General features: G+C 43.9%; 1 protein-coding gene across 1 annotated transcript in view; it reads left to right on the top strand.

The window, feature by feature from the left end:
• The window catches only part of CFAP298 (cilia and flagella associated protein 298), a 104,734-nt gene extending 94,353 nt beyond the window's left edge, over positions 1-10,381 (top strand). The window contains exon 8 of the mRNA XM_069636344.1: positions 10,057-10,381. Within this exon, the coding sequence (XP_069492445.1) occupies positions 10,057-10,173 (117 nt within the window). The 3' untranslated portion in view covers positions 10,174-10,381. The remainder of the gene's footprint in view (positions 1-10,056) is intronic.
• Positions 10,382-13,127: the final 2,746 nt, after the last annotated feature.

The raw sequence follows: 13,127 nt of genomic DNA, 5'->3' as shown, positions 1-13,127 counted from the left end.
CATTGAGCGCATGATATTGGTGGTCAATGAGCCGAATAATCCAACAGAGGTGACAAACATGGCAGAAACACAACAGGCTTGAAACACTGCTGCCCTTAGTGCAGAGGATACTGAACACAGCACTGGAATAGTGTCATGCACCTGCTTCGCTTCCATTAATGGATACTGTGTTAGGATGCACCCTCTTTTCTTAAGAAACCCTCTGCTGACCCGTGCTGCCCGGCTAACTATCGCCCAATCTCCATCACTCCTTTCCTGGGTAAACACCTGGAAAAGCTGGCCATTTCCTTGCTTAACCTTCACACTGAATCTATTGGTTGTCTCCATGACCATCAGCCTGGCTTCAGGGCTGCCAGAAGCACGGAAACGGCTCTCCTGAACATCCGTGAGGACCTGCACTCCAACCTTGATTCCAACACCCCCTGTGTCCTCATCTTACTTGATCTCTCTTCTGCCTTTGACACGGTCAACCATGCCATCCTACTCAGCCGTCTCTGTGATAACCTGGGTATCACCAATCAGGCCCTGGCTTGGCTGACTTCTTTCCTCTCCGATCGACCCTCCCAGTTTCAACTTGCATCCTTCCTCTCCTCTATTTCTACATGTGATGTTCCCCAGGGGTCTAACCTCTCTCCCTGGCTGTTCAACCAATACCTGGCACTTCATGCCCAGCGCATTGCTGCTCTCTGCCCAAACTTTCAGTGCTACCTTCAGCCACCTCTTCTCCTCCCATCTCTGACTGTCTGTCTGCTATCCAGGAGTGGTGTGCCACCAATGATCTCTGCCTTAATGCCAGTAAAACTGAGATTCTCCTCATCAGCACACCCGCTCCCATCTTTTCTGTCTCTCTCTGGCCGGCCTTTCTTGGCCTTCTTCCTGCTCCCACCTGTGAGGCTAAAAGCCTCGGGGTCATCTTCGACTCCACTCTCCTTCTCTCCCCGCATCTCTGAGGTCTCTAAGAAGTCACACTACTAGATGCACCTCCTCAGAGGTATTCTTCCTTTCCTCTCCTTCCCCCAGAAGCTGACTGTCTCCAGAGCTCTGGTTCTCTCTAGGCTGGACTCCTGCAACAGCCTCTTTCTAACTCTGTCTGCCTCTACTCTCCGCCCTCTGCAACTCATCCAGAACAGGACTGAGAGACTTGTCTTTGGCCTCAAGCCCAGGAATCGTATCTCTCCAGGACTGAAATCTCTACACTGGCTCCCAGTGGCTGCAAGGATTAAGTTCAAAACCCTCTGCATTGTCCACAAGGCCTTCTGGGGCCTCAATACATTCAACTCTCTCTTCTTAAATATCTTTCTTCTCAAGCTCTTCGCTCGTCCACCTCCAACTCTCTCAGGGTCAGTAACATCTCCAAGCATCAAGTTGGTGGTAGATCTCTTTCCTCGGCTGGGGCCTCCCTCTGGAACAGCCTCTCTGCCTCTCTGAAAATTGAGAACCATCTCCGGTTCCGGAAGCACCTCAAGAACTTCGTCTTTGCCTCTGCTTTCTCTCCTCCTCTCTCCTGCTTAATTCCTGGCTTAACTGAAATTGCACTAGTCACCTGGCTACCCTCTGTTCTCGGGCCCAGGTCCCCTCCCTGTCAGTTCCTCACCTGCACTGCCCCCTGGCAACCCCTGCATACTGGGGCCGGTTCTGTATCCCTACAGCCCCTACCAGCACTTCACACCTGATGCCTGAAACACCTGATTATGTAGTATACTTGGTGAGCGGCTTGTGTTCCATCTTTCCAGTTGGTGCTGCACTTCCTGGTCTTCCCATTGTCACCCTTTCCCCTTGCTCGCTCTCTCCGCCCCTACATCTCCTTCCCCGACTAGTTCCAGTGACTCGCGAAATAGGCTCAGTTCCATCCTGTCCTCGCTCTGCTTGCGCCACAATCTCCCTGTAGTGGCCATGGAAATGGAAGAAACATATCTATGGTTTGTGGTTTTCTTTTTTTTTTTTTCTTTTTTGCTTTACTTGTTACTTTCTCTTAGGACGTCCTGTGGTGTTGATAGCAATAATACTGTGTTGTAAGAAGTCTATCGTGGTAGTAATGGCTAGGGGGCCTCGTTAAAGGCCTTGGCTGCACTTTGGCCTATTAGCTTTGGCCGCTGGCTATTAACGTTGCAGCTCTTAGAACCACATAGTATTGCTTAATTCTTAATGTATAATCATCTTTTTTATTTACTATGGACAAGCACACCAAGACGAGTAGGAGAAAAGAAAGAGATCCCCATCAACCTCTGCAAGCTTCTACTGCCATTGCTCTCATGGGCCATCATAATAGATGCTCCCCCTTAAAAGACTAGTGGAGTACTGAAGGAGTTTGAGTTATCGCGTACGTTCAGTGCAAGAAAGCGATTGCATACAGGGTTGATTTATACAAAAGAATCCGGAAAATACATCAAAATGTCATATCGATCTAGGGAAGTACACGATCGATGAAGGCAGTACACAAGCACAAAAGTAGGAACAGCATGCAAACTTGGAAGTGATAAAGCAGTGTACAGGCTCAGAGTTGGAGCGTAAAGGCTCAGTATGGGGGAACAGAGTATGGCGAAAGCAGTGCTCAAACTCTGATGGGGCAGCCCAGAGGCATGGGGATTAGCAGACTCGCAAACAGGTCTTCAGCAAACCGGCTCAGAGAGGGGCAACCCACAAGTTCAGGTGGGGATTAGGGAGAGGGTACAGTGCACAAGCTCTAAGCAGGGAGAGGTCAAAGGCTCAGAAAAATGTAACGTCACACAGAAGTGGGGGTTCGGATGAAGATCCCTCAGACTAGAGTTCCCGACCCTCTTTTGAATTCTCCTACAGCCCCTGCTTCTCTTGCACATACTCCACCCACTATTTTCATCCATCGCTTCACCAAGAAAATGTGTGGCTTTGAAGGGACTGTTTCATGGCAGCAGCATCCACAACACCTTACTCCTAGCCATCTCAGTCCACTGTGCTCCTAACTCTACTCTGAATGGTCTCTACATCCTCCATCACTTTCACTATTCCTCAAGATGTACATATAAATATTTTGACAACTATGCAGTAGTTGCGAAGAAGAAATTGCACCATCATGGGGCGGGGTCTGGAAAGTTCCAGGGAGGACGGTTGGAAGTAGGTAGGAATGATGGTGGGTACAATTTGGAATTCTGAAGGTAAGAAGGGGTCATAAGAGTATGAAAAGTAGACTGGCCAGTCTCCTACAGCAATTATGATATGTTCAGTCGATCTGAGAGGCCATTGCCATGGCCTTTTTATGGTTCCGCTACCACGCTGACCATGAAAAAGTTAAAATGAAAACGATTGGTAGACCCTCAGTTCAATCAATTCTAGACAAAAAGGAATTAACCAGGTCTTACTACAGAAGTGGTAACTTCAAGAGATTCTCATAACCAGGAATTCTACTTTCGCAGGTTCTACAGCTACACAAACAAGGGTACTGGCATTTCAAAAAACACATGTAAGGGTAAACAAAAAAACACTCTGCAGCTGTAAAGACGCAATGATTCCCAGACACTTCCTCCAATGTAAAGCACCCTGGTGGTGGGAGGGTAAAGGGGGCCATTGAAAGATTTCTTGAGTGTTGCAACAACATTACCAAAGTCAATTGAGTGCTCAGCATTGTAGCATATCTACACTTTAAGGTTTATAAGCTGTCCTCCAAGCATCCCTCCAGAGGAAGCACAGAGAAGCCTAGTCCACATGGATGATTGGTTCAGGAGACAAATGTCCTTTTGGAAAATTGGTTCAGGAGACAAATGTCCTTTTGAACAAGAAGCACCATCAAGGCAGCTGAAAAATGTCACGATTTACTCCCATCTTGCTAATTTTTAACCCCTCCACATTCTGGCCAAACCGAGCCAGCATTTCAAGTAGTGTCTTTCCATCCCCAAATTACATAGTGGTGATGGCTGTCCTGAGGAAAAAAGGTATGTCTATTGTCATGGACCAGAAGGGGGGAGAAGGACCAGTTTTTGTCATTCTTACTGATGTTGTATTGAAATAAGTAAAAGGCCTCACTGTCCCTAAAATGAGGATTTCCGTGCCTAATAAAGCTTACTAGGGTGCTTGTCATCAGTTGTGGAGTCCAAAGCAAAAGTCTATCCTCTGTCCAAAACTAAGCTGTGCTGACCCTACCCCTAAGACAAAAGAACTGAAGTCCAGGCTTTCTCAGCCTTAATATAGACTCTTCAGATAGTTCTTGGTCTATTTGTTGAATTAAATTATTCAGTTCGCCTAGGGTAATATTCCCATTTGCTGGGTCCCCTTTTTCCTGGCTTTCTAAGATCCTCTTCTTCTGCGCTCCTTGCGCTTTGACCTGCCTTCACTTCGCCTTTCTCAAATTTCCTTAAGTCTTTCTCCAGCATCAACTTAATTTTCTGGGAAATAGAAACAATCTTTTATTGTTCTAACTCTGTCTTCCTCTGGTTATTTGACCCCCCCTTCCCCCATAGGGATGGGTATAATGCTCTCCATAAGATTTCTGAAGCTCTGGTTCACTTGTTCTATTATTGGGAGAAGTATGATAGACCCAGTAATGAATCTCACTCTTGTGGTTACTTCTTGTATTTACTGGGAGCAGTAGGATGTGCGGGTGAGTCGTTATATTAGTTCCTAGCAGTCTTATGAATTTTGGTACCCCATTCATCAAAGTGGTCTCTCTTACTGAGACGACTATGTTTGGGCCAATAATGATTCACTTCTTATTTCCACTTCTCATTATTTCTGGGACGAGTCTGATCTTGGCACTCGTTGCATTCATGTTCACTCCCGGGTTTCCCGTTACCTTCTCTTCTACAAGTTGGCATCACCAGGCATGGTCTTAGGTGAAAACATTGTTTTCACCAGACAGAACCAAAAATGATCGATTTAGAAAGACAGAATAAAATCGATAATTTGGTCTTTCTAAATTGATCATAAAACCCCTCTCACCCACCTAAAACTCTCTCCACTCACCACCCCACCCGACTTACCTTGCCCCGGCGACGCTGTCCTCCTCTGGCTGCGCTGCAATTTTGGAAATGACAGCTTCTGAATGAGTTGCACACGAGTGTGAAGCTGAGGGACGTCGTGGAAGAAAGGTATGTGTTTTTTGGATGCGGGGGTGCATGTGTGTGTACATGTATGTAAGGGAGATGTGTTTAATGTATGTATTGGGAATCGGAGGGGGCGGGGGCACGAGTTTAAAAAAAGTATTTTAAAAAATGTAATTAATGGTGTGAGTGTGAGAGGAAAGTGTGGTGCGGGACAGGAGGGGGGAGGGGTCGTGAAAGGGGGCTCATGGGATGAAACCCCCCGAATACCTTTTAATCCGAGGGTCTGGTCCAACGTGATACTACAGCATTTTGAAAACGACACCAAAAATGACCAAAATACATCTGTCTTTTTGGGGTTCGAGTTTCAAAATGCAGTAATATCATATAGAATCCTGGGCCTGCGTGCAGGACAGGGATAGCTGTTCATTGTGTCAGGGCAGCTTCTGTCTTCTCTCTGAGTCTCTCAGCTTCTGTGCTGCCAAATTCGTAGCAGTCTCTGCATAGTTAATAGACTGCATAGTCCACCACTCCTGGGTCACGCCACCACTCACCACTGGCTCTCTTCTTTGGGGTTTCCTTTCCATTCTTTCTCCTGATTCCAGCTCTCTAAGTGCTTTCCTGCCACGCCAGCTTGTTGCCTCCTCGGCACACAAGACCTACTGCTGGGCTTCTGTACCTCCTGATAATGTTCCTTCTCTTTTTATGACACAGGGCTGGGCCTTCCCTAGCAGAAGATTTTATTCCTCTTTCTCTTTCAGTTGAACGCCCTCCATCACTTGTTCATTCTTCTTCACAGTATTGCCACTTAGGATCTGTACTGCTCGCTCACTCTTCTTCATATTATTATTATTATTATGCATTTCTTCAAGTTGGGCCTTGTGTTTTATGGCACAATAACACAATTTTGCTTGATCTTCTTGGCCCTTCTGAAGTCTTGGTGTTATTGTTGGTCTGAGAGTGAGTAATTTAGGGAGTTACTCTGGGGCACAGAAGTCCTTGTCCCCAAGGAGGGGAATCTCTCCTGATGAGGTCCCGCTGGCCTCCACACCTAGGGAGGATATCGTATAGCAGGCTCACCTCCCTAGCCTCACAAGGAAAGGCTCCCCCCTGGGGAGAAGTGGTGAATCCCATGATTCGTCACACTATCCATATGTGAGAAAACATGGATGAGGGCAAAAGGAAGAGTAGTCCTGATCCTCCGCCTCCTAGCTAGCTGATCTTACAAGTAAACTTTGCAATGGTCACATGGTGCCCCGAACATAAAATTCAATGTTTGGTGCTGATCAATGACACAAGAAAGTGTTACCATTCTATTAACTGCAAGTGTCAAGGCTTGAAAAACACTCCTCACTTTGGCAAATCTGTTGCCTGCTCAGCAACATGGGCTCTTGTGATCTTCATGGTTCCACACGCCAGGCTTCATATGTGAGGACTACAAGAATGCCTGGCGGATCAATAGTGAATTTATGTAGGGAAAGGTGATAAGTGGTTATATCTTGCCTTCTGTCCTCATGCCGGTGCAAAAGGTCCAGCTTATTGAAGAGATTCCTGATCCAGCAGCCGCGCCCCACTGAAAAACCATTCATATGTATCCCTGAAGGGTTGGGTTGCCCACATATATGGTCTTCCCTCATGGCAGAATGTCTCTGGTTTGGACTGACAGAAAGGCTGCCGTGTCGTAACTGACGGAAGTCCACCTAGCAATGCTATTCTTGTATTTGGGTAACAGTGGTGCACCTACTAGGCACAGAAAACACAAGTGCAGACAGTTTTTTTTTTCTCAAATAGAAAATCTGTGTTCATTGAAAATATTCTGTGAGAATGTTTTTGATTGTGAGAAGTCAAAATTAACCCTCTTAGCTACAGCACAAAATATGAAAGACACAGGCTTTGCATCAGTGTTCCCAGAGCCCAACGTCCTGCTTAATGTATCTTTGTTGTTGGGGTCAAATGGTTAACTTTGTCTCCACCTACCATCTCACCTTTTTGAAGGTGAAGGAATACAAACCCTTGGACCGTCGCCATCTTTCAGGGGGATCTCTTATGATGGTGCTGAGCAGACCATACTAAGGTATCCAGGATGAGAGGCAGTGTATTCCATCCGAGCCGTCCATTGTTGAACTAGAATGTATGTACCCTAAATACATGGAGGTGGACACCTGGCCTTACTTGTGGCTGAATGAGCATTATGAGAAAGGCCAGTTGCCCTTCTACAAGAGTTGCATACACTCACAAATGCCTATTTTATGTTTGCAAAGAGGTTGGCAGAATACATAGAAAATTCTTACTGATCTTTTTCCAGTATCACCTAAATGGGGTATTTCTCTTGCTCAGTAAAGTCCCCTGAGGTATAAGAGGGCTTGTAGAACATCCCCACATGCTGTGCTTTGCTTAGAACATGCAGTCCCCTTGAGCGCTTTGGGACGCCTGGGGAGAACACATTTTTTCAGGGATTTAGCCAGAGTTTGAGATGGTTTAATCCTCAGATTATCGCTTACACTTTGACATCCAAGCCTTAACTAACTGTACCTTTTAACAAAGGGCTGAGTCTGCTTTTTCAGAAAAATACCTCGAATCTTTTTCAGGTGATATAATGGGTCATTGAGACTTTCCCAAAGAAAGTTACTTGATTGATGTCAAACCAAACATTTTCACATTTATTTGCCGAAACCTTTACATTACATTTTTTATAGCTAATGTCCCTTTGTTGTCATAAAATAACCTTTGTTTATGAAGCTCCTCTTTTTCCTTTTACCAAAGAAGGAAATGAAATGGCATCTTTTCCAGTTGATGTGTCACACGCTTGTAGCATTTGATTTCAACTCGACGCAAAATGTCTCTTAAGTGTTTTTTAAATGGCTTAAAACAAGATGGAACAAAATGGCAAACTGTGGTTGCCCTGTTGACTTAATAAGAGCAGTTTGTGGTTTCTATGAATATACCTCAGTACAGATGAGACTGGACTCTCGTGGAGCTATACCCACCCCACAAAACGGGGGTACGTATTGGCTCCAATTCTTTTCAATATATATATCGCTGATTTACCATCCGTGCTGGGTAGAATTCAGAGCTGTCTGCCTAAACTCAAACATACTAAGATACACTGCATAGCTTATGCCAAAGATCTGGTTCTATGTGACCGAACCTATTCTGGCATAAAGAGACCACTTCTCGAGCTGCAGAGATACACTGCAGCAGATGGTTTACGTATAAATGATAACAAAACTAAATTGATGCATTTTGCGTATAAGTCTATCACTATTTCGAGGGTGCTGATTAAGGGAAATCATATTGAAAAAGTTTACCACTTGAAATATCTGGGCATTGAGCTATCCTTTAAAGGGGATTATAAGGTGCTAATAGCCAAAAAATGCAGAAAATCACTGATACAACATCTAGGATTGCAACATTTGCTAGAGATCATGCTGGCTATATGATGCTTTATAAAAAAACTACCTTCTGTCTCACTACATTTTATGGCCTGGAAGCCTTATGTATGAGTGATTTTAAATGGCTGAAAATCATTGAGGGTAAGTTCTGGAGGAGGGGTTTAAACCTTGGACCAAGCACCCCGATCGAAGCTATTCGCCTGGAGTTGGGCCTTAGCTCACTTCCTGCACTTGCATTATAAAGGAGCTGTCTCCTTTCCATATAAACCATATCGAATCCCATTTGCCCGTTATTGAAGTTACTGGGCGACTGTGTATGCCCAGAAGACACCCATTCTCAGTAGGTGGCTGAGACTTTTGAAGCAATACATTGGGAACCTGAGTGGGGCCGAAATGTTTTCTCTCTGACAGAGAAATGTGTGCCTAAACTGGAGAGATGGGATTGGTCAGAGAACTATGAACATATGGCTCAATGTACTTGCTATGAAGTGTTTAAAGCTGCGACGCATACATATAAGGCACCAAAGGGTTACCTCATGTTGTGTCCCTCGCCTCCCTTACAGAGATTTGCATTGCTACTGTGATTAAACAAATTACCGGTGCTATCAAATGTAGGTAGTTGGCGCTCGATTGAAACGAAGGCTAGAGTATGCTGTATAGAAACTGCTTGACATATTCTGACAGAGTGTCGCTCAAATGGGCCATTATATATGACGAGGCTGGGCTCCTTTGTGAGTAATTATGAGAGTATTAAGAGTGACTCATTTTGGGGCCATAATTCAAGTAGCAATACCCTGTGTAGAATAACAGAACAGCATGCACACTGCTGCGACTTGAATATACTCGGGTTGGAAATGATGTGCTACTTCCCCCCCAAACGGACCATTGCTACCTTGATTTGTACCCTGATAGAGGGGGACCTGTAGAATAGATATTATAGGACCCACGGGATTCCTTTTTTAATCCAGTTACTTTTTAGCCCACAGGCAATTTATAGGACATTCCAGACGTGAATAGTACTTTAGCACTTCGGGAATTTATATTGAATGGACTTTTATGCGATGTTTATATTTCGTGAAATTCGTCTTTTTGTAAAATGTGTTCTCACCAGTGATGGATTATGTGAAAAGAAATGTTCAGATGTTAAAGCAATTGTAGAAAAACAATTAAATGAAATAAAATCCACAGGGATAACATATGGCATAAAATAAGGGCACATATTTGAGTCCAACTACCACTACCCGTAAAATCAATACAGCATTCAATGCCAAAAACGTGCTTACAGAATTGGAAAATGCGATGCGCATGTCAGGAACAAGCAGTGTGTTTGTTTTGGAGTAGCATTGTCCTTGCTTCTCTGCTCTGACCAGGCAGAATGGACATCGAGACCACATCTAATTGGTTGTATTTGTTTTGTATTGGGAGTGTTTTGTGCTTTTGTGATTTTGTTGAGGCCAAACATAATTTGCATACCTGTTGTTATCCACAAATTGTAGTGTTCTGCTGCCAGGCAACACATGACTCGCAGCAAATATTAAATACATAATATTCCGACGTTGCAAGGCAAGTTTAAGTTGGTTATCTTTCATTAATGTGGTGCATTTTGTGACCGGTCTCTTCATGTTTCTCATATGCTATACCTTGATATTTTCCAGAAACTTGCAGAAAATGATGACGACTCTTGTTTAGATTCTGAATGGGCAGACCCGCATTCTCTGAAAAGGCAGTTTCAAGGAGTGAAGGATATTAAGTGGGGTCCCCGACCAAGATGAAGCATTTAATACGCTGTCCAAGGAGTTACGGAACTGGAAACCGTTATGAAAGATTGCAATGTCTTCTTTTTTCCTGTACTCAATTCACATTTCTATTAACCTATTTATAGATGCCAGCGTATATTTAAAATGGATATTTTTTAAATACAGAAAAATGCCCTTCAACATTTGAATGCGTTACTCTGAAAATAAAAGTGTATTTATAGTATTCCCATAAGTTATTTATTTTCTATGCTCCCTTTAAGGCCAGACTGACAGTCCTCTCTAGTCCAGACTACTTGTTATGTTATGCTGTTGTATGTTAATAGTTTCTTATACTGTGCCAGACCACCACCCTAGTAGTTTCCGAGCCCTTGGCTTTTCCAAAAGTTGATGTACTGTGTCCCTACTAGGGGTCTCAAGACATTGGGCCTCATTCTAAGTGTACCGGTCCAGAAACAATGTTGCCGGTAAGGTTACTGGCACTGCTGTTTCCGGACCGGCAAACTACAACTCTGCGGCTGGGTGCCGTCAAATGGCACCCAGTCGCAGAGCAAGTAATTAATCAATTACTTAATGGTCAATTAAGTAATCGATTTCTTATGAAGGTGAAAGTTTGTGGATAACTTAGTGAGTGAAAAGGAGCTACGGTCCGACTGACAAATGACCCTCCAAAACTGCAATTATCCGTGGATAAGTGCAAACCCTCCAATCATTAATGGTACAATTCATGCATAAAGACGACACCCAATCCCTTCCAAAGAATAACCCTACTTAAAGGGTATATATTCTAGATAAAAGACAATGTATGTGTTAGAATTCATTTATTTTATTCATCAGTCAAATATCATCGTGGAAAAACATTTACAAAAAATCACATGAAACACATTTGACTTCTCATCTATTAAAAACCAAATCTAGAAAAACACCAACCAGTGATCACATCTCATACATCATTTCTCACATCCGCTTTCATCCCCATTCATACAAACAACCATTCGTACTTGTGCAAAAACCACAATTTTAATAATTCTGTTCTGTAATCAGAACTCCCATCTGCTTGGACTTATTACTCGTTTACTGAAAGTGCATAGTTGACAGTTCAAAAAAAGAATTGCTTTTAAACATGTGTCAATTACCACATTTTTTCTATGAACCCAAGTTGGAACCAACTTTGGGAGGAGTGGGCTCTATGGTGTTGTCTACTTGAGTTTTGGGCAACTAGACAGACATGTACAATTTCCGTCTAGTGCACCTCATCAGGACATATACATTTTGAAAAAACAAACAATTCTTATTGCAGTCATTCAAGTTGATGTGATATGAATGTTGTCCGCTGTTCAGTGTATAAGTTCTTTCAATTTACAGAGTCCCATGCTTCTGTAGCTCAAATGTGTTACTGAGGAAGCCACTTGTACCAAGAAAGAGGAAAGAAGAAAAACGAGAGAAAGAAAAAAAACAAGATTTTTACAATCGTTCTCTACAATATCCTCCATGTTTTCAACATGTATCGTGACTTTCTAAAGAACATAACATTCTGCTTTGTCATATCCATGCCCCTCATAAACTTAGGGCATAGTCCAATCTGGGTCATTATACCCATATTTTGGCAAGGGAGACAGTGTCCTCTATTTGGAATTCATAAAAGGGTGATGTGATTGAGTCCTGCTAGGCATCAAACTCCCTAAAGAAAAGGCAATACACACAGAATAGAAGACAGAAGTCTCTCAGATGGAGACACCCCCCCTTCTCGTCTAGAGCCACTAATAGATCAATTCAATATGTGATTGTGAGACTTCTCACTTCGAGAGTGAGCCCTGATTAGATGTACATTTTCAAGTCATGATAGGTAAGTGATTCGATGTTGTCTCACCCATTGTTTTTGGATGTACTAGATCACAACTTTGTCCCAAATTGCGTTGTGCTACCTTCAAACGGAAAATCTCCATACAGTTCTATCCTGGTCACAGCAGTAAGAAAAAGGAAAAAAAAAAAAATGAAACAGAACCTTTAATTGGTGTTGAATTTCCAGTTTCCGAAGCAATGTAGCAAGTCCCACTCCATTATTTAAAGCCGATGAGAACCAGATTCCCGCCGGCCACGGTCCACCGCAGGAGCAAGTCTCCCAGGGACGCAGCAAACCGGTTGCTGCCTCCCGGGGGGTGGTTGGGGGGGGGCGGCCACAGCACACAGTCGGGAATCAAAGGAAACGACCGACGTAAGGACCCAAAGAGTCTCCCCACGACCCTGGATGCTCTGATTCACCCACATTAGTATGCAGCATCCATATTGACTCAGAGACCTAACGTAGACATCTTACCTTGTGTGTTTACTTGAACTGCGAACCCACCACACGTTGTGTTCCGCTATGTGTCCGCTGAATGGTATTTACAAAGTGGGGCGTATGAACGCCATTTTCACGCATTCGAACGACCCCGCCCACACACGTGGGTCATGCATGAGGCTGCCGGGGCGGGGGCGATGCCTGCATTTGGATGGCTTTTCGTATTGCGTGTCCTATGAAGGTGAGTTAAAGGGCGGTTATGGCCATACAAAAAACGGGCTCCTCTGCTGGATCCAGCAGAGCATCTGTATCTCTGCCATATGCAGTGTGGCAGAATATTTCAGATAAGTTCCTGAAGGGACCAAAAAGACCCCATCATGTATTTATGGTACCTATTCAGGGGAATCATGGGCTAACCCATTGATCTAATGTTCGAAATAAAGAGCGTCCATAATGTAACTTATTATGGACACTGCCCCAAGTGTGGTATCTCCCAAAAAGATCCGGCCTTATCCAATGCATAATGTGTTTGTATGACGTACCACGTAGGTGCCCATCAGGCTTGATCATATGGATAATGGCATCTCTTGATGTGTCTGATCAAGATGGCCAATGTGTATGCATTAGTTGGACAAACCAAGTGTAAATTCCATTACCTTTGCAATAAGATTGACCATTGAATATCATCATT

The sequence above is a fragment of the Ambystoma mexicanum genome, chromosome 7p (assembly GCF_040938575.1).
Source record: "Ambystoma mexicanum isolate Mex_15411 chromosome 7p, UKY_AmexF1_1, whole genome shotgun sequence".
NCBI lineage: Eukaryota > Metazoa > Chordata > Amphibia > Caudata > Ambystomatidae > Ambystoma > Ambystoma mexicanum.
Note: the sequence above shows the minus strand (reverse complement) of the source record. Positions and strands in the feature narration are given on the sequence as shown.